Here is a 21,120-nt window from a genome sequence, read left to right on the forward strand (position 1 = left end):
GAGACTTTTTGACCCCCTCGGTGAGATCTCGTGAGATTTGTCTCGACCCCTCCCCCCTCCCAAATCTCACGTGAGATCTTTAAAATTTTGTATTTGGAGTATAATGTGTATAATTTATTAAACAATACACAATTTGCTTTATTATTTTTAATGAGAGTACCTAGTCAAGACGACGCGGACCGAATCTGTTTTAGTTTAAATCTATCTGATTATCTCAAATTTTTACACTACATATATTAGTTATGTTCGAAAAAAACGTGATATTTGCCAATCCCCCTCCCCCTCTCCCCCACGTGAGATTTAGTGACATTCGGCTTGACACCATACCCCCTGAAGCCTTCGAGTAATTAATGGATGCCCCCTTTCTTACCCGCCCCGAATGCAATTCACCACTCACCCGCGAAGGCAGATTGCCTACAGATTAACAGAATCTCAGTTCGATTATTCATCGGTCGGATAATTGAGGGTTCGGATAATCGAGGTTCTACTTTATTAGTCTACGTCTACACTGTTAACCGACAGTTTGTAAAGGGTATGATTTAACGGGACTACAGAAAAATCAGTTAGTCAGCAAAAGCCTATGCCTAACCTAATAAAATAACCCTTGCTGACCACTGCCTAAAATACCTATTCTATTTTTTTGGCTGACCATTTAATTACTTCCCATTCGTAAACTCTATTGCAAAAACATTATAGCCAATGGTCAACAGAGTTACTGTTAGTATCCTTAAGCGAGGTTTAGACTAGCAAGAACTTTCATGTAATTTTCATTACATTGCGGTCATTGCAGATCAAACTTTTGAATACAGTTTACGTTAGTAGTCAGCAATGTCACGTAAATTGCATGCAAGTTCTTGCTAGTCTAAACCTCGCTTTATACCAATTTACTTAGTGACAGCCTGACAGTTCACGGGTTGTAGGTATCGACAATGTTTAACAATTAATCAACATTCAAAATGGCGTTGACAGCTGTCATGCCTGTCATCGAATAGAAAAATGGCAAATTCATACAATCTAACGGACGTGACCTCGTAGGTATGTTACGTTTGAAACCGGACCTTAGAAGTTGTTATTGTTATTACAGCTACTAAGAAATAGGGTTTTTAATTTATAATGCTGACTGACCTAGGGCCACTTGCACCATCCATTAACCCATTGTCAAATTGTACTTTAACCATGGTAACTTCAGGTTTAACCGGTTAACCACGGGTTAGTGGAATGGTGCAAGTGGCGCTTACTGGAATAAAAAACGCTATGTTTTATGAGACAAAAAACGTGATCTAATGTCTAAAACATGAATTTAAAGAGATTTCGTTTTTGAAGAAAAAGTGAACATTCTTTTAGCGGCCGACGCCGGAACGATACTAATCGCAATATTTAATGAATTATTTGATTTGTTCGCAAAGTTGTCTGAACATGACTCTATCGTCAGAAAACAAGTAGGTAAGTAATATGATTTGCAAGTTTTTATTTATTTATTTGTCTGTTTTTGCTACTGTCTGTATTATTTTGAATCTACAAAGACATCAATCTTCCTTGCCGTATCCGGCAATGGCGACTCCATTAACAATTTTTATCCGGATTATGAAATGCCCTAATGTGGCTCGCAAAACCACACTTTGCCTTGAAGATGTGGTCACACGATGCGCAATGGAGTTGTCCAGTCGAATTGCGGGTATACTTGTAAGAGGGCTTAGGTCGAGTCTTGCGGATATGACGTTTAGCATCTAGGTCTTCCAGACGCTGCTGCTCAGATAGATCTACTTTATTATGAACATTAGAATGCCAAACATATAAAGACATATCCGAAATTAATAACATGTTCGGAACTCTCCCCAGTCTTTGTACGGTTCGCTCTATGGTCAAATATGGCGGCCAGTCGTTACTGCCCATGATGTCCACAACGGAGGCGGCGTGGGTGAGCCTGAGTCACTGAGGCCTTATATTTTATAACCCGATTCGCCAAAACAATGTTTTTACACGTTATCAGAGTTGGTTATTTTTTGTTGACATTCTACAACATATGGTAGAATATAATCCGTCTCCGTAATTAGTCAACGACCGTCTTAAATAGAAAAAAGTGAGGGAGTGTAATGATGAACATTGCCACACTTTGTAAATGCATACGATTTACAGAGTTATCTTGGTCAAATTTCAAATGTTGCTAAAAATTTCAGCTGACAGACGGACAGACAGACGGACAGCGGAGTCTGAGTAATAGGGTCCCGCTTTACCCTTTGGGTACGGAACCCTAAAAATGCTGACTGTTATTTCATGCTATATGTATGGCTATCCTGTATTTTTCGAGAGTATATTTTCAATTAATCCCAAATTCGATGTGGTTGAGTTTTTCCTCGATATATGACAGCCTCCGACCGCAACATTAGACCCCCTTTTAGCATATTATTGATTAGTACTACGAAGGTAAGTATACGTATATTACTTGTCATTTTATTATCTGTATTTTCTGTGTATATTATTGCAAACAAAAAAATATAAACGTTTATTTTATTTTATTTTTTAATACCACGACGGTGGCAAACAAGCATACGGCCCGCCTAATGGTAAGCAGTCACCGCAGCCCATGGACGCCTGCAACTCCAGAGGTGTTATATGCGCGTTGCCGACCCTTTCAAAACCTGTACACTCCTTTTTTGAAGAACCCCATACTGTAGACCCTCGGGAAAACAGCGGTAGGGGTAGGGAGCTCATTCCACAGCCGGAGCGTCCGCGGGAGGAAATTCCTTTTGAACCGCACAGTACACGCCCATTTAGGTTCTAAGGTGTGAGGATGAACACCCTGCCGACGGCGAGCGGTGCGGTGTACCTATTAGTAATCTCAGTATAAAAAACATTAATTAAATTAATTAATTATTCTGAAACCAATAACTTACGTAAAACTCCTTGCGCTACGCTCCGAATACTCACTCGTTCGTGGTGCTACGAAGTTTTATGGACATAAATTGCCAGCGTTTCGTTTCGGCAAGTATTCGCCTAATAGCAACGCGTTTCGGTGATAACATCAGTAATTTAGTTTATGGCCATGGCATTTTATTAGTTACCTAGCGTATATGTGGTATTGTATAAGCTCTAGTTAGGTATTTTAATTGGTTTAACTTTACAAAATGTCTTTACTGTAGTGTAGGTAAAAAAACTAATCGTAGTACTACTTATGACGTGCAAGATGGACTCAAAGGACAGTATTTTTTATCTGTGGTGTTTAGGTCTGTGCTGTTATTATAGGTCTTATATATATTATAAACTCTGTTACGGATGGACTAGGCCAGAGTACCCAAACGCCTTCTAGATAGCCGACCGGAGTGCCGCAGAGGTAAAGGCAGGCCCAAGCTCAGATGGTTGGACGGCGTATACCAAGATATCAGAGGGCCTACCGCGAACCACGTTCGACGTGTTGCCTCTCTATCGCACTTGTAAATTCGTACGTAAGTATGACAGGGAGGCAACACGTCGAACGTGGTTCGCGGTAGGCCCTCAGGACCTTAGAAGTGACAAGTTGGGGAAGGTAAGCCACGAATAGATCGGACTGGAAAGATTTGCTTGACCAGGCTAAGGCCCACCCGCGGCTTAGATATACTGAAATTTTAGGTTCTCTCTTTGAACAGAAAGCCTTTACGGCACTAAGGTTGAATTCAAATTTCGACTACATTGGCACGCCACATTTCAGCTGGTTGCATTTACTGTGGGTAAGCTAATGTCTGCGGCGTTATTGCTGCAGTTGCAATTGGAACTGAACCTTTATTCGTCCTCGTTGGCAGACTAACTTTTTGCGAAACATAATTCACGTGTCACAACGTTTCCCTAATACGGATTAACCGGACAGCCAGATTAACAAAGATCTATCGTAATCTCCTTAAGCTGTGGCTCACGTTTTGCGAATTTGTCAGTTCACCTTGCGACCCAAATTTGATGCGCAATTTTTGTAAGAATCATTGTAAAAAAACACTTAATATATTGGCAATAGAGACTAAATTAAACTCGAACGTAAGTGATATTAGAATGACTTACAAGTAGATAGCTAAAGTAGGATATAAAGTTGCGTGTTGTCGAGAAAGATTTATTGAACTGCTGTTCAAACGTATGAGACTGCCCATTCATTACCCACTGTATTGTTAATATTGTTATGAGTATTTGTAACAATAACAAAAATATCAACTCATAGGTTTTGTTCGTATTGATTGTTACAATGTACTATTGTTCTGTCAAATTTTTACATGCAATAACACTGTGTGTATTGTTCGATTGAGTGTTTAGCTGTCTTCGGTTGCAGGTCAAGCGTCAGACAGCTTGTAACTACATGATTAAGTAAATTAGTGATACCTATACTCTGTATCTGTAGGTATTTAAAAAAAAGTAAACAAAATCTACCCTCAAATGGCTCCTTAAACCATCAGTTGAGGGTAGATGAAAACATTACACGATTAAATAATGTAGGTTAAAGTCAGGTCGTTCAGTGACAGATCCAGGCGGTTTTGTATTTGGTTGGTTAACCAATAAATGTTATAACTACCCGAAAAATTACAAATTATTTGTTTACTTTTATTTAAGTACCTAAAGATACAGAGTATAGTCATACTTATTTCTGGCTCAAAATAGTTGTGATTTTGATTCCTATCTTTTTTGTAGTAGTTTTTGACAATAATTATGAGGGCTACCGTTTTTGTGCTCACCAGTTGGCGTCACTGTAGAGTGAGGTCCAGAAAAACAGATCTCAAAATTCTGCTATACTTATTCTATAAAAATCAATACCTTTTAATATACGCAAAGGTATTTTACCATCTAAATATGCTGTTTTTTAAACCTGTTTAATTTTGCATATACTTACTCGTATATTAGTTGGGACTTTTTATAACCACCACTTTTTATTGAATGATTAATAAAAGCTGGAAAAAGATATACCACAAGAAGGAGTAAAATATAGCGTTGAACTAGCTTGCAACCCCTAAAACTTCTATGCATTTGAAATTATGGAAGACCTTCGTGTACACTAGCGCCCCTAGCGGCGAAATAAAACGCGATAATCCTATGTGCCAAATTGAAGAATAAAGAAAGATCCTTGTCTTGAGCGAGCAAGACGGAAAGACTTAGAAACGGAATTATGTTAGGACGAAAATGTTAAACGCAATGTGGTTAATTTCAATTACGAAGAAGCAACTTAACGATAGCATTCAAAAGTTATCATTATTGACAAATTCATACTTATACAAAAACACAACTATCTACCTAATGTATAATCTGACTAATTTTTATTTAATCGTATGGCATACATATCGTAAAAATAAGAGACAATATAATTAATTAAATGTCTACACATAGACCAGTCAGCCACTTCATGGCTTCGTCGCTCAGGGTGATCAGGTCTTCGGGAGGACCGGCGACATAACGCATTATAGGGCAGTCTTGAATTATGTGCTGGATGGTTTGGGCTTCCGCACCGCAGCTGCAGGCCGGAGAATCCACCCACCCACAGCGGTGTTTGTAGTAGGCGCATCGACCGTGACCAGTACGAAGTCTATTAAGTCTACACCAGTCTCTTCTAGGGAGGTCCGAACCCATTATTCTGGAGCCAGGCGTAATTTCAGAGCCTAGTTTTCCCGCCATTGATAAATACCACGATTTTGCCCACTCGCGTTTTAGATTATATTGAGTATCTGTTAGGTGTTTGGCGATACTACACGAGGGATTTCTAGATTTGAGGCGTTGCTTGTTTGGCTCTAAAAACTCTGCGAAACATGGTAGGTTAGGATTGTTTTGGATCTTGGACACTTCCCGAAGCAAGGCGTCCTTCCTCCTGAGTTCTGGCGGGGCAATCCGCCGTCTGACTAATAAAACGGCAAATATGTAATATGAAGGATCAAACTACTGCCTACAGCAAAAGCGTTAAATGAAATATCGTCAAGTTAGTGCTAGAACTCTGTTTCTGCGGTGCTTGAAATATCGTTAGCAATCGCAATCGATTCGATACCGAGTCGATAAGAAACGTCCGATTCTTGTTAATTTTCACACGGTGGCGACGGTCTTGACATCAGACTTATTTGCAATGTGACATCGATGATGTAATCGATTGTGAATAACCAATGAAACTATAAAAAATGTATTTGGAAAATATTAACTTAAGGCCACTTGCACTAATCCTGGGTTATCCACTAACTCGGGGTTAACCGGTTAAACCCGGAGTTACCAGTACAATTTAACCCTGTTAGTGGCTAACTCTGAATAGCCCTTAGACGATCAAACTGTTGTACACCTGTTGTTGAAGTTGAATTGTCAGGGAAATCATGTAGTTAAGTATCTTGAATTTGTTTATGAATTCGCAAATGCAGCGCATGAGTGTATTGCATACACTCGTGGTATCGTACGTATCATATTATCCGGCACGGCGATCCACACGACGACGGCATCCATTCTGTCAAATAACTGAAATAACGAATGATATGGAAAAGTCTGTCCTTAATAGACTGAGACCGATCCACTTGTACGTAATGGACCGATTGCCTTTAAGGCTCGCTCTCTACACGAGCCCACGCGCTTAATGAAAATTCACCAACCGCATATACAGAAGTCCGCCTTCATCTACTTCTAGATAATGACCCGATTCTTTTTACAATAAAAACTCACCTTAGACGACAGATCCGCAATCACCTCATTCTTCTCATCGATCTGCCTCTCTCTTTCTAACGCCCTACGCGCATGCGCTGCGATGGAGTCGCGCACTCTAGATCCCTCGAGCGTTGCGTACGCGGCCACGGCGTCCGCACAGGCGGCGAGTAGGGCGCCGCGACGGAGGGTGGAGGCTTCGTCACCGTCGAGAGACGAGATGGATAGGTCGGAGTGGAGACCTGCGGAAGATAGAAATGGAATTTTAGAAACCATTTTATATGGAATGTACCGTAATATCATTGGTAAACCAACATTTGGTATGCGTTTAGTTAGTTACAATTAAAGTTGTAGTAACTAAACTAACACAAAATTAGAAGCTTTCCCTTTCATATTTTTTTCGGAATAAGACAAAAAAGGAATGCCTTAACATAATAAGGCTTATTATTAAATAAGCATAGGTAATAGCTAAGATTAACTGGTTTGCCGGTCTTCGATCACTATCAGTGTTAGGGGGTCGGAAAGAAGTCTAAGACCATTTGTCTATATCTGAGATCTGATTTAAAATCAATATTGAGTTTGTATTGATAATATATTTCTGCCTTAAAAACAACATTATTCAAACCTAACCAAGAATTAAGATTTCATAAACACCTTATTGACTTAACTACTTAGCGATTATTTCCACTTGATCTCTCCCGATAATTACCAGCGTCACTGTTGGTTCAGTTTCGCCATAGTGATTAGTTCTAAACATGGGAATGTGGCGAAACAATGAACAATTAGCACGGCTCAGGCTTGACCGACTTAAAACAACGAGGTTATGGTGTTTTACGGGATAACTGGCTTGTGTGGAAAGTGAATTAATACGTATGTCGTTAGTGCTGCGTCATTGAGCAAGTGATTCTTTTTAAAGTAGTTACCGTACCATACGGATACATATAACTATAGGTAATATATAATTGCAAATCTAACTAGATACATAAATAAATCACACATACGTCTCACGCTATACATTCAAGTATAGTCGTTCAATTTGAAGCTGGCCCGCAGCGGCTAATCTTTTGTCTATTGTTAACTAAAACCACTGGCACGCGCGATAGACAAAGGATAAGCCGTTGGGGGCCAGCTACAAAACTAACAACTATACAGTCACATACACAGGACGAACACACACACGCACGCACTCAAACAAAACACACCCACACGTTATGCAGCTACTTTGTATAAAATGCTTTTAAACTTCCTTTTTTGTAATGTCTTGTTTCCACTTAGTTATTGCATGTTATTTGTACTTTTGTGGACATCTGTTATTGGCTATGTTTTCTGATGTCCACTATGCTATATGTTTTGTATCGCTGTTAATGCCCCAAATAAATAATATAAAATTAAAATAAAAGTAAGACTAGTATCCCTGACACCATAACATATTTGGGAATCAAGTTTGAAATTAAACTGTGATAAAGTACAAACAAAGGTATACGTTCGTTGGCTTTCGTACCGAAGTAGGCAGCTTAAATTGTGATTTATTGTACATATGCCCACGACCGGCAAAACGTCCCACTTTGTCGCTTGCCATAAGGAAGAGATTTGCTTGTATGTTTGTACGAATAACCTGTCAAAGCGTCCTTATAGCAAGCGAGAAAGTGGGATGTTTTGCCGACCGTGGACGCATATGTATAAGTAAATGCTACATTTGATCCAAATGTAACAATTATCGTATATGCGTAGCAACGGGCGTAGCTTATATGCCTGGCAAGAGCGTTTTTGATATTATCTTTAGAACTCGGACTGGAAAAATTATCTTTAATCGTAATGTCAACCAATTCAACCTGTGGTAACATCGTCAGAAAATCACAAATGAACTGCTATCACAAACACAATGGGTCGTAAAGCTGATCATAGACGTTGCTATTCGGTCGTGCCATCTTCCATATTGTTAACTGTCGATTTTTAAACCTTATTGCGAAGACATAAGGTTCATCGGTGGTCTGTATTAGGTACTGTTGGTACAGTCAGCATCAATAGTAGCGGAGGAAACAATGTGCCAAAAGTATCTGCCGGTACGGTAGGCTGCAAGGTAAACCAAGAAAGCTTGTGTTGTGGGTATTCAGACAACGATATATATAATAATATACAAATACGTAAATACATAGAAAACATCGATGACTCAGGTACAAATATCTGTGCTCATAACACATAGGCAGGGTCACTACCCAATAGGCCAGACCGATCGTCACCAACCAATCGGTCGCGAACTTATTGTCATGGCCAATTTTTGACTTACGCGGTATTTTTAGCTAAGCGACATTATAGAGACATCTCTTTACGATAAGCTATTAGAGACTGGCAGATACTTTTGACGCATATTAGTCTGATCCGGTACTTCTGATGATGACTGTACAAGTGTACACGTTGCCCAATACCCATTACCTAGGGGATATAAAGTGTGGGAATGCGTGGTTACATTATTTGTAGCAATTGTAAAAACTTGACTTATTACGTTGTTTGTTTATTGCGTTGATTAAGCAAATGATGACATGTTGTCAGGAGGTAGGCCTTCGGTAAAGGGAAATATTGAAACTGTACTTATTCTTAAAGTCCTAGTTGAAATAATAAGTTAAGGTTAAAATTTCACTGCAAGATTATTATTAATAATGATAATATGTTTAAGTATGGTCTTACAAGACCAGAAGTATCGTAAGTAAATAATAAAGTATTCGTGTTTAGGTACTGCTTCATAATATGTGACATTATCTATGAAAAGGGACCTTATTGTCGATGGCTCTTACGCCGCATTGCGTAGCGCGGCGTTGTATATAATATGGGAGCATCGTTGGTAATCGTGAACCTTGTCGGTACGCATGAAGGTTGATATTGGGCTGTAGCCGCGCGCGTCATATGACGTCTTTGGCGGTCAAAAAGTTAAAACAATAAACGCAGTTTTGAATGCATACGATTAACGGAATGTAGGAAAAATGTCATTTTACATTAGATTATCTTATATTGGTTTACGCGGTAAACACAGCGGTAAGCACATTGTCATTTTTTATACCTATATTCCGTTAACGCATGCGTTCAACACTGCTTAAGCGTGCTGCGTGCGCTTAAGTATGAAGAGGTAACAGACAAGTCGACAGACAGACAGAGGTACCTTTAATTTATAATATTATATAGTAGGGATATAGTGAAACCTAAATAGTTTCTTATAGTACATTACTATAGAGGCCGGGAAACGTAGGGTTGCAGGCCAAGTAGATATATACGGATAGAGTTACGCGGCCGGCAACCCCGTTTCTCGCCGAGATATGTATAGTGCTTTTCTCAAACTTGCAAGTAAAACAAAAAAAAATAGTCAATTTGTTTTGTGGCGACCTACTCGGCTCGCCACTCTACTAGCGGTGTACAACCTTACGCGCGTAAGTCCGCGCGTCCGCGCGATGCGCCACCGCCGTTGCTTAGCAACGAATATGCACAACAAATCACCGTACCAAGCTAACTGAAGCTAGTTGCTGGTTGGATGCCAAGACGTTGTGTCACAATTTGACGTTAAAAAACAAAAGAAGGTTGCTTTACAGTCCTAGGTGTGTAAGGGAGTATGAAATTCCTTTACATATCATCTTCACTCATCGCACCTGATATGTAGTATTTCCGGACCTAATTTGACGTAAGTCATGTCATCATTTCATAGCAAGTTTGAGAAAAAGTACTTTTAAATGCACACGGAACTAAACTCGTCCTTATTTTGCAGCCGGATTAGCCCCATTGTATAAAATGCATAAACCGCACAATGACTGCGTTACCGCTGTTGCATAACGCCGTCCAGTGTTGCAACTGATAATGTATTGTGATGCAAGTGATAAGCGCGGGGCGAACGCGTTGAGGCAAGAAATTGGTTGATTGCGTTTAAACATGTTTATTTATTTTATATTTATTGGACAAAAGAAAACGTCTTGGGAACAATGCCTCGGGCAACACTGTAAAGGGTTAGGCGATGATTATTTATTAAAGTTTTTATTTGATTTGTCTTTGTGTTACATTTTTGTTGGAATAGAAACACTATTTTGAGTAGAAACACTACCATATAATATAGTAAAATAGATGTCATATTTTATTTATTTATTTAATCATTAGCCTATTGTGTCCACTACTTGGCAAAGGCCTCTCTCTCTTTCTTCCAAGCATCTCTGACGATAGCAATATAAGACCAATTTTTTCGAAAAACATCAAACATCAATTCCTCTCAATCTCAATAGGTATTATGAAAGAAAGTAACCAAGGCCTCCAGTACCGCCGTGACTCAAGCGGCCTAGTGTTTATAAATAAATAAATAAATATTATAGCACATTATTACACAAATTCACTAAGTCCCACAGTAAGCTCAATAAGGCTTGTGTTGAGGGTACTTAGACAACCATATATATGATATATAAATATTTTATAAATACTTCAATTTATGTATTAAACACCCATGACTCAGGAGCAAATATCCATGCTCATCACACGAATAAATGCCCTTACCAGGATTTGAACCCGGGACCATCGGCTTTATAGGCAGGGTCACTACCCACGAGGCCAGACCGGTCGTCAAATGGTTATAGGTGGGTTATGGCATCTGCCGCGAATGCAGAAGAGACTGGTTCATACCCAGCCGTTTGAACAATCGTTTTTTTTTTTCGTTTGATTTCCAAACAAATATATCTCTTATAAAAAATGTCGTTTCCGTTTTTGTAATTAGTGTCATTAAACTCATAAACCAGCACACATGGTCACGAGTGCGTCAATTGGCTAACCAACAATCCTTATATCATCTCTATTCACCCCGCGCACGTCCCATAACTCGCGCTGTCCATCTCGCCCCTGATTAGGTGCGATTGCGACGATATCTGCATCCGACGGCCGGTTGTCGCGAAAATGGACACGAGAAAGTTTATATTGAACTAACGCGTGTGTTTATCTAGAAAATTTGTACTAATATTGTGTCTACTATGCAAGGATATTGCATTGTCACCCGACTTACATATGTATGCAAATTTTCAGCTTCATCGGAAACCGGGAAGTGGATCAAATTTAACTTGCAAGATTTGATTACAAACAGACAACGGTCAGTTGAAAGTAAAATAAAAGCTTGTAAAAATGAAAACAAGATGAAAATAGCGGTTTAGACACGCTTTAGTTTTAATGTGGGGGGCTTTGCCCCCCGTTGTCCCCTTGTCGTGACAGACGTTTACTAAGTTTTAGGAATAAATAAGTAATTTAATAGTCTACAAAACAGCGGGTTTTCACATCGTTGATTCATGTCGACTAAAAGAAACCTCACACGCACCCAGATCCGCGTCGAGATGAAACCAAAGCTCGACCGCAAGGGCGTCGCATGTGCATTGTGCAACGCGGTTTCTTTCCCGGATACATAATAGGTATGTGTAAGCTGAGGTCACTGTATACTCATCCTTTATAGTACATATATAGGCAATGGGGCGACACTCCTCCTTTCGGCTTTTCTCAGCTCCGTTCAGCATTGCTCCGAACAATTATTAAGGTTGGCACAACTTGACGTCCTTATACGTGCACGACCACAGATAAGATATTGACTTGAATTTTGTCAACTCTATATGGCCGAAAGGGATATTGCCGTACATTAGAAAGGGACAGCATATTTCTTCCCTGAATCGCTGACAAACTTAGGTTTTGTAGGAAGTTTCACTTCTGTACGGTAGTACTCTCATTTATTCTGTGATATAACATAAGTATAGGATAAGTAGTTGAACCCTTGAACAAAATAAAATATAATAAGACAATTTTTCACGACCCAGTCATTTTTTACTGTATAGGAACAGAGATGGAAAATATATAGACGAAGCTCTCAATACATTTTCTATTCTAGCAGCTGGTTTTCTTCAATGGATATCCGACATTGGACATTGAAGCATGTAAATTACTATAAATTGAACTTAGTTTAACTAGACAACACTATACGAAACGGATAAACTGTATAAACATAACAAATTATTGTATTACTACTATATACGATGACGACCGGTTTGGCCTAGTGGGTAGTGACCCTGCCTACGAAGCTGATGGTCCCGGGTTCAAATCCTGGTAAGGGCATTTATTCGTGTGATGAGTATGGATATTTGTTCCTGAGTAATGGGTGCTTTCTATGTATTTAAGTATTTATAAATATTTATATATTATATATATCGTTGTCTAAGTACCCACAACACAAGCCTTATTGAGTTTACTGTGAGACTTAGTCAATTTGTGTAATAATGTCCTATAATATTTATTTATATATTATTATTATATATATACTATATAAATGACTAATAATACTAATATTGTGACGGTATAGTCGAGGGTATGGAGATCGAATCCAAATACCGAGTTGCTGTGGCTAGGAGTCTCGGTTCCTTCTGTGAAAATATGTCTGTCTGGGGGTCGAATAGAAGGATATTATATATGTGATTCAGTGCTACATACAGAGGACTGGTGACTAAAGTTACTGTGTTGGTGCTGGGAATTATAAAAAGAGGTGTGGGGCGAGGTCGAAGAGTAGTTCTCACAAATGGCGTAGGTACTTTAAAGGTGACATATTGCAGTAACCAAGGATTTGTGATTGATTGGATCGGGCAATGTGAACACGCTTTGAAAAAACCTTACACGCACTCAGATCCGCCTGGAGATGAAACCGGAACGCGACCACAAGGGCGGCGCACTCGCATTGTGCAACGCGGTTTCTTTACGTATCGAGTAATGTTGGACGATGTGACGTCAGCTGAGGTCGTTGGATAGTCATTCTTTATTTTATTATGATATTTTTTTAGTAATTCTGTTAATGTCTTTTTAATATAATTTTAATTTGTTATAATTAAAATAAAGTATTTTAGTGATAAAATAAATATATACCTACGCGAGTGTATGTATTACTGTGAGCAACTTTTATTATGAAAAGAACCCTGACATAGCAAAAAATGGAGAGCAGGATTTTTTGTGATATCAATGTTGCTGCTATAGTAAAAGTTGATCATAGAAACGAGTATAATCGCTTGCATAGAAGGTGTAACATAAAATGTGGCATTTGTATGAAGAGTTGACCAACTTGGACGACCTGCCCCACAGTTTTTTTTTCGGTTCATATAATAATGTTTCTTCTACTTTTTCCTAATCAGACCACTACAGCGAATATGTCCTTAAACGGATCCCCACTATTTATTTTACATACTGTATATCTTGTATCACCTAAAAAATGACACCCGCTAGTATAGGATAGTACTAAAAAAGCGGCCAAGTGCGAGTCGGACTCGCCCGTGAAGGGTTCCGTGCCATTTATGACGTATTAAAAAACTACTTACTAGATCTCGTTCAAACCAATTTTCGGTGGAAGTTTGCATGGTAAAATGTACATCATAGTTTTTTTATTGTTTTATCATTCTCTTATTTTAGAAGTTACAGGGGGGGGGGGACACATTTTACCACTTTGGTAGTGTCTCTCGCGCAAACTATTCAGTTTAGAAAAAAAAAATTAGAAACCTCAATATTATTTTTGAAGACCTATCCCTTTGCGTTGTGAAAGCCTTAATGCGGTTCACAGAATACCTAAATCTACTTACCAAGTTTCAACAGTATAGTTTCGGAAAAAAGTGGCTGTGACATACGGACGGACAGACAGACATGACGAATCTATAAGGGTTCCGTTTTTTGCCATTTGTCTACGGAACCCTAAAAACTCAAGCAACTCCAAAAAAAGGATGGTTTCATAATATTGAATTACGTGGTGAACTTGTGGACTATAGGTAGGACCATAGTACTGGATTATAAGCGGTTTTACGGAATATGTTTTTTGTAAAATTGTTCAACGTTCACGCATAGCCTTTCTCCCCAAACGAGTAGCAATAAAAACAACATCAAATGTAGGACAGCGGCTAACAATAACAACCAACAATAAACTCCTTGCAAGGTTAGGACACACTTAACACACTTTACCTGTTTGCCTGTTTCTCAGTAAACGTATCGGAATGCTTATCTTATAAGTCTTATAACAAAGGCAAGTTATACACGGTGCCCGTGAGCTTTGCGAGAGATTTTAACAGTATGTTCCTGATCATATTTAAAGACTAAAATGCCCTATAAACTTTTTTGGAATTCGCCTAAATTCAGAGTTAAAGCCACTTACAAAAAATAACATGGTTTGTTACTAAGTGCAAAACGCCGTTTTGATGGCGACTTTGCCACTATGGGACCAAATAACATATGTGACATTATCTATGAAAAGGAACCTTATTGTCGGTGGCGCTTACGCCATTATCAACGATGCTCCCATATTATAAACAAGCGCCATCGACAATAAGGTCCCTTTTCATAGATAATGTCACATATTTTCCTTCTTTCGGCCTCAGAAATGCGTGGTTAAAATCTCTCGGGTTCCTCGTGGGCACCATTTATAGCATGATGAGATGATGACCAACACAATATTTGGGAGAGATTTCAGGAACAAAATGTGCGTAAACAAACACTACCCCCTTATTCATAAAACTTAGCAAACATCTGTTATTTTTTCCCTGTCTAACAAAAACAAATGCCAAAATAATGGATAAAGACAAACCATTATCCAATGGTTTGTTTGACTTAATATTTAGGTGTTTATGAATATCTCCATAGGGACTGTTCCACGACTTTCAATACTCTTTGAGCGATTAGTTTTCCACGACCTTGTACAGAGCGGAATAGGAACCACAATTCATTGTACTAACCCTTCCTACAACGAACTTTTAACACATTTACATGTTTACCAACATCGACTGTACCACCGCGAGCCGTCTCCGATCGGCGCATGGCATTCTGTACATTTCGGCACCATGCAAAACACCCACGGAAACGGGGCAGGTCACGAGTTGAGGGTCATAGTGTATTTACTACTAAAATTTTGTCATGACTGAACATTATATGGAAAAATGTACCGCCTCGAGTGAGATTCAAATTCGTAACCTTTTGGAAATTGTCGGGTCAATATACCTCTAAACTGACCAACGAAACTATTTCCTGTAAATTGTTCCTCTTGCGTTGAAGGCAGCTATATCTGTTAGAATGAGATGGTAAGTAACACTTGTACTACTTACTTACGGGACTCCAAGCAGTAGTCATCGACCAATCGCGTTGTGGCGTTAGACTGCACGATTGTGAATTCGTGTGCGTGACACCGCTGTACTGGCCTCATTCTTATTGCCCGTAAGGCCCTTAGATACCTATATGACAATGACCGCTACGCTTAAATCAGTACTAACACAACACCACAACAACAAACCAACGCCAACAAACACGCCAACGTAACAAACGCCACAACCATTCAAGAAGGAGCAATGTATATCCCAAATCTAAATCGCTTTGTTACGCAAAGATTAGATCATTGTCGTGCCGCGCCACACTATCTTGTTCTATAGTCTATGGTATAACGGCAAAGGTCGCAAATCTATTTAGATCACGTCATAACTTTAGTGCCCTACTAACACTCACGCAACTATAGCGGAAGCCACTTGATTAAGGCGTTTATATTTTAAGCATATTATACGCAATGTGTGTTTTAATTATTATTAATATTTTCCAGCTAGAGTAAGTAGGTATGTTTGGAAGTCTTGGATTGAAGAGCTGTTAACACAAGGACAATATGATATTGCAATATCGCAAAACACAGTCTGGTTAATAAAATCCACTTGAAATAGTTGTTCTAGGACAAAATAAAACTTGAATGCTCGACCATAGCAGACCCTAAATGGCTCCTCTACACGATGGGCCATCAGCTCATAATACCGGCCCACTAAGATAAACCAGCGTGTAGTGAGAGGGTCGGATGGCTTATGGCGCGGCGGGATGGCGATGGGATATAGTGCGTGCTCTCAACCATCGCATGGCCATCTCGTTGGTCTATTGCTGGGGCGTCGTGTAGAGGAGCCATAAAATAGCGGATAGAATTTAAGCATGCTGAAAATTGTTTTGACAAATCTCCTTATTGTTTCTAATCAGTTCAAGAAGTAGTGAATCATGTCGCCTCAGTAACTAATTTCATCACTTCAAGACATTGATGTCACAATGTTACAGCCATGGAAAAGTACGATGCCATATTATTGAACTACACACTAAGGAAGTGAACTTCGTGGTATTTGCTCCGTAACCTGGTTCTTTCGGCAATCGATCGGAAACACAATAAGAGTGTGGAATGGTTGGCTGGCATGCCATATTTCAACTACCTACTATTGAAACGCAATAGGTACTAAAAGTTTAAGGCGAAATAGATGCATATATAGGTATATTTATTTCTAAGAATTCATAGAATCAGGCGTTACTTTGCGGAAATCCATGCTAATTAAAGCAAGAAATATTACTTTTGTAATCCGTAAGAAAATAACGTGCTAGTTAATCAGTGCTAACCCGTTATACTTACTTGCGTATTGTACAATACGCAAGTAAGTATAACGGGTTAGCACTGATTAACTAGCACGTTATTTTCTCGCGGATTAGCAAAGTAATATTTCTTGCTTTAATATTTATTTCTAGTTTGAAATTAAATGTTATTTTCACTCAAAATTTCACAAAATCACAGCTGTGGTTCTTCTCTGCAAGCCCATAAAGAAAATAGACGACAAAAAACAAATGTTGTGAGTGGTATATGAGAGTATACATCGGTGCGTAATGTGTAGTTTGCCCTACAATTACTACAGGCATTATTGAGGTAATTTAATTAGCTATTATTAATTAGTCTTTTCTGTTTCGGCACGTTGCGCTAAACAAAGTTGCCGCTTTCCAGCTCCGTTGAACAGAAAAATAGGATACAACACTTCGACCAGTAAATAAGAAAGCCTGTTATCGACCATTGCCTCGGCCGATAAATTCCATGTGATCTGCAATATTTCTTACTTTTTGTGTAAATCCAATACGGGAAATAAGTCAAATCAGACATAGAATTTATCCGTGTAATCACGTATTAAAGTATTTTTAAGTTACTCTTATTTTAATGTAATATTTTCATTGTATTTCTAAGAAAAAGTTATCTGCATATACTTCATAGGTCCTATCAATTCCAATCACATAAAGGTTTGCCCGTATTACGAGTAAATGTATACACTGTATTCTATTCGAGACTCGCTGATATATTATTGAACCAGACACCCAAGAGGGCCGCTTTAAAAAAGACAATGATATTAAAATTAAACAGCCTAGGGAGCCTTCAAATGGTGGTCAAATTTCAGTGGAAGTTTAAGTACCCCTACTAGGTAGATTTTGTGCAGCAGTCATGCCAACATTAAGCTTTCCTTATTGTTTATGTTAAACTAACATGTATGACTGACGAGACGACAGTCTTACATAGCTACATTGTCATACATTTTACTGTTTAACAATACGTAGATACATTGGCAGTGATAGTAAGACCACATAGAGCAAACAAAACGCCAACAACGCAATCGTACAATTTTTAAAAACGTAATAAGTAACTCCTACTTTCATAGTCTATAATGACTTTTAAATTTTGTAATAGTACACGAAACAATGGAATACGTACTTGAAAGAGCTAACAATACAACAGCTGTCCACACTGGGCCGCAACGTCAGAGTGCATTCGGAAAAACAACAGAAATACGTAAATGGTAAAACTCTCAGGCTTTCCAAAGGAAAATGGGCAAAGATTTTTTTTGTAAAAGATAAATACTTGCAAACACAAAACCTTCTTAAGATAGACCTCTATACAGAGGAGTATTTAACGATTTGGCGCCCCGAGCCAGTTAGCTTTGCCGCCCCATTATGTGAAGATAAAGTATTTCATATAAGAAAAAAATCTACTTTGGCGCCCCTCCGCAGCCTGGCGCACCGGGCCATGGCCTCCTTGGCCCTAGGATAAAATACGCCTCTATACCTTAAATATACTCTAACATACGTAGGTAAGCATGAAAACGTTGCGCGTTGGTAGATTAGGTAAAGCATAGTCGAATGGTCTTTTATGAGTACAGTGTGAAAAGTAGGACATTCGCAACGAGTGGCAATAAATTAAGACACGATCGAAGGGAGTACCTATAATAATGGACGGTACGAGTATCTGCGAAAGGAATTAATTGTATACAATTACATTATTTTAGTTAATAATGCTGTTTCAAAAGTAATCGCATTCGCAATAAATACGAGTTTATGACTAATCAAGGTTCCTCGAGTGCGATTTTCATTGTCCGTGGAATCGCCGACAGTTGCTCAACGCTACTAGTAGTAATGCTACCGAATTGTCGGAATTAAAGTTTTGCAAGCTGTAACGATATTGTGTTTAATGCCATTTCATTTTGGGAATTGGGTTTTACATCCACATAATGGCAGGAGCAGAGACAAACCAAAAAGCACATGCAGCAAATGTGACCGCGGGCGGAAAAACATCGCTATTTCTCGCTTGCCATAAGGACGCCTTGTCATACAAGCAAATCTCGTCCTTATGGCAAGCGACAAAGCGGGAAGTTTTGCAGGGCCGCGGTCATAAATGGTGGCAGGATTATGCTCTCCCCACCCAAAGCCAAACGAAAAAGGGGAAACCTTAACCCAGGAGTAGAACACTAAAATAGACCCGATTCAATTTTAAAATTCACATCAGAAATAAGTCGGCAACTGTAATAGCAAAAATTATGTGTAATGCCTATTATGTATGTCCACTTTCAATTCGGAGGTTAAGATTAGATTAGATGGCAGTCAGCATATTCAAATCTCGTGTCTAGGTGGTCTGCGTATGAAAAATCGATACAAAATTTACTTTGGGTCCTAACCAGTGTAACCCTATTAAAAAGAAGATACGTAGTTAGGAAAATAGCTACTTTAGTATGGGTAGGTATTATGTACATCTCTCACATAGACAACTTCACTATTGACAGATCGATACGGACGTATTATCGTACGTTATACTGCGCAATCATTACAAAATAGAACAGTTTCCACGTAACGCAGTAGCGTGTCAGTACGGCGTGTACCAGCAACAGTAACTAACTGTAGATATACCTCATGTCCTTTGGAATAAGGTTTACGGATTGTGAGTAACAGTGGCAACGATAGTAGTTCGAGTCGATGGCGTGACGTTGGTGGTAGGCTGATATTTGGGCTGAATTTTAATATTGGGGACAGCTTTCCATTTCGTATTAAAATTATCTATCATAAAGGGGAAGAAGGAGGAAAGGATGTGCGAGGACCTTTTGACGAGAAATGAGACAGCATTCCCGAATGAAAGCAGATCATCGCTCTACATTGCGAGGGTACTTGTTACTCGGATTTCATTAGATATTTTCTATTATAACCTGATTTACTAATAAAGGCCTATACACGCTCTCATTGATACATGTTAATACATAAGGAGACGTAACATAAAGGTACGTTTTAAATCATGTCCATATCTTGAATAAATTCTATAAGTCTATAAAATAATAATAATTCAGCCCATATACGTCCCACTGCTGGGCACAGGCCTCCTCTCATGTGCGAGAGGGCTCGGGCTATAGTCCCCACGCTAGCCCAATGCGGATTGGGGACTTGGGGAAGCGGTGGTGGCCGAGTGGATATGACGTCCGACTTTCAATCCGGAGGTCGCGGGTTCAAATCCTGGCTCGTACCAATGAGTTTTTCGGAACTTATGTACGAAATATCATTTGATATTTACCACTAGCTTTTCGGTGAAGGAAAACATCGTGAGGAAACCTGCATACATCTACATCTATAAGTCTATATTTAAAAAAAAATCGGTGTGTTCCCTTACAAAAGCTTTACTATTGAATTCGCAGAAATACTATTTACGAATAAAGTGATGTCAATAATGATATAGCGGACCACCCTTGAAGGTTTTGAATATAATCTTACCTGAATCATCATCATGCCCAGTGTTCAACTGCAGCGACAACGCCCTCAGCTGCTTATAAACCTGCACCGCCTCCTTCCTCAGCCACCCATCATCATCATCGTCCTCAGGCTCAGTTTCCATCTCAGCATGTAGGGATCTGGCTGATTCAGTGACATCTGTGGCATCTGGCGTTCCGATCCTCTCGGCTAAGGTGTCGTGAGAGCGTTGGAGGCGCTCGAGCTCTTTGAGGGTATTGTGGTAGAGGTGTTCCTGGGGAAAAGAGTTGAGTTAGTATTAATGTTCATTAACACAAAAACTCCATGAATGATCCAGAATGATCCATAAGCGAAATCAAAACTGTGATAAAAGGACTTTGACGGTATTATCCCTAGATACATGATACCGAAGAACAGTAAATTTTTCAAAGTAAATTTGTGTCGGTTAATTTTTTTTTAAATTTCAGTATAAATTTATATAAGTGCTAGATTTCTTTTTTTTCAATCAAAACAAAAAAATCAAAATGAAAGATGCTTCCATTAGTAAAAATCAATCAAGGTAAAGCAAAGATTGCGAGTTACAATTTGAAGAATGATAAACCAAAATGCGGCCAAGGCAACACTCAAGTTTCAGCTTCCAACCAATCAGATAACGAACTGCAT

The 21,120-nt window shown here is 39.0% G+C and overlaps 1 protein-coding gene across 1 annotated transcript in view; it reads right to left on the reverse strand.

Moving 5' to 3' along the window:
- Window positions 1–21,120, reverse strand: part of LOC133528838 (bicaudal D-related protein homolog) — a 141,665-nt gene that overhangs the window by 12,138 nt on the left and 108,407 nt on the right. Inside the window, exons 5-6 of the mRNA XM_061866325.1 lie at window positions 20,482–20,731; window positions 6,637–6,857 (exon numbers count right to left, since the gene is read on the reverse strand). Coding sequence (XP_061722309.1) covers window positions 6,637–6,857; window positions 20,482–20,731 — 471 coding nt within the window. The remainder of the gene's footprint in view (window positions 1–6,636; window positions 6,858–20,481; window positions 20,732–21,120) is intronic.

Source organism: Cydia pomonella, chromosome 20 (genome assembly GCF_033807575.1).
Source record: "Cydia pomonella isolate Wapato2018A chromosome 20, ilCydPomo1, whole genome shotgun sequence".
In the NCBI taxonomy this organism is placed as follows: domain Eukaryota; kingdom Metazoa; phylum Arthropoda; class Insecta; order Lepidoptera; family Tortricidae; genus Cydia; species Cydia pomonella.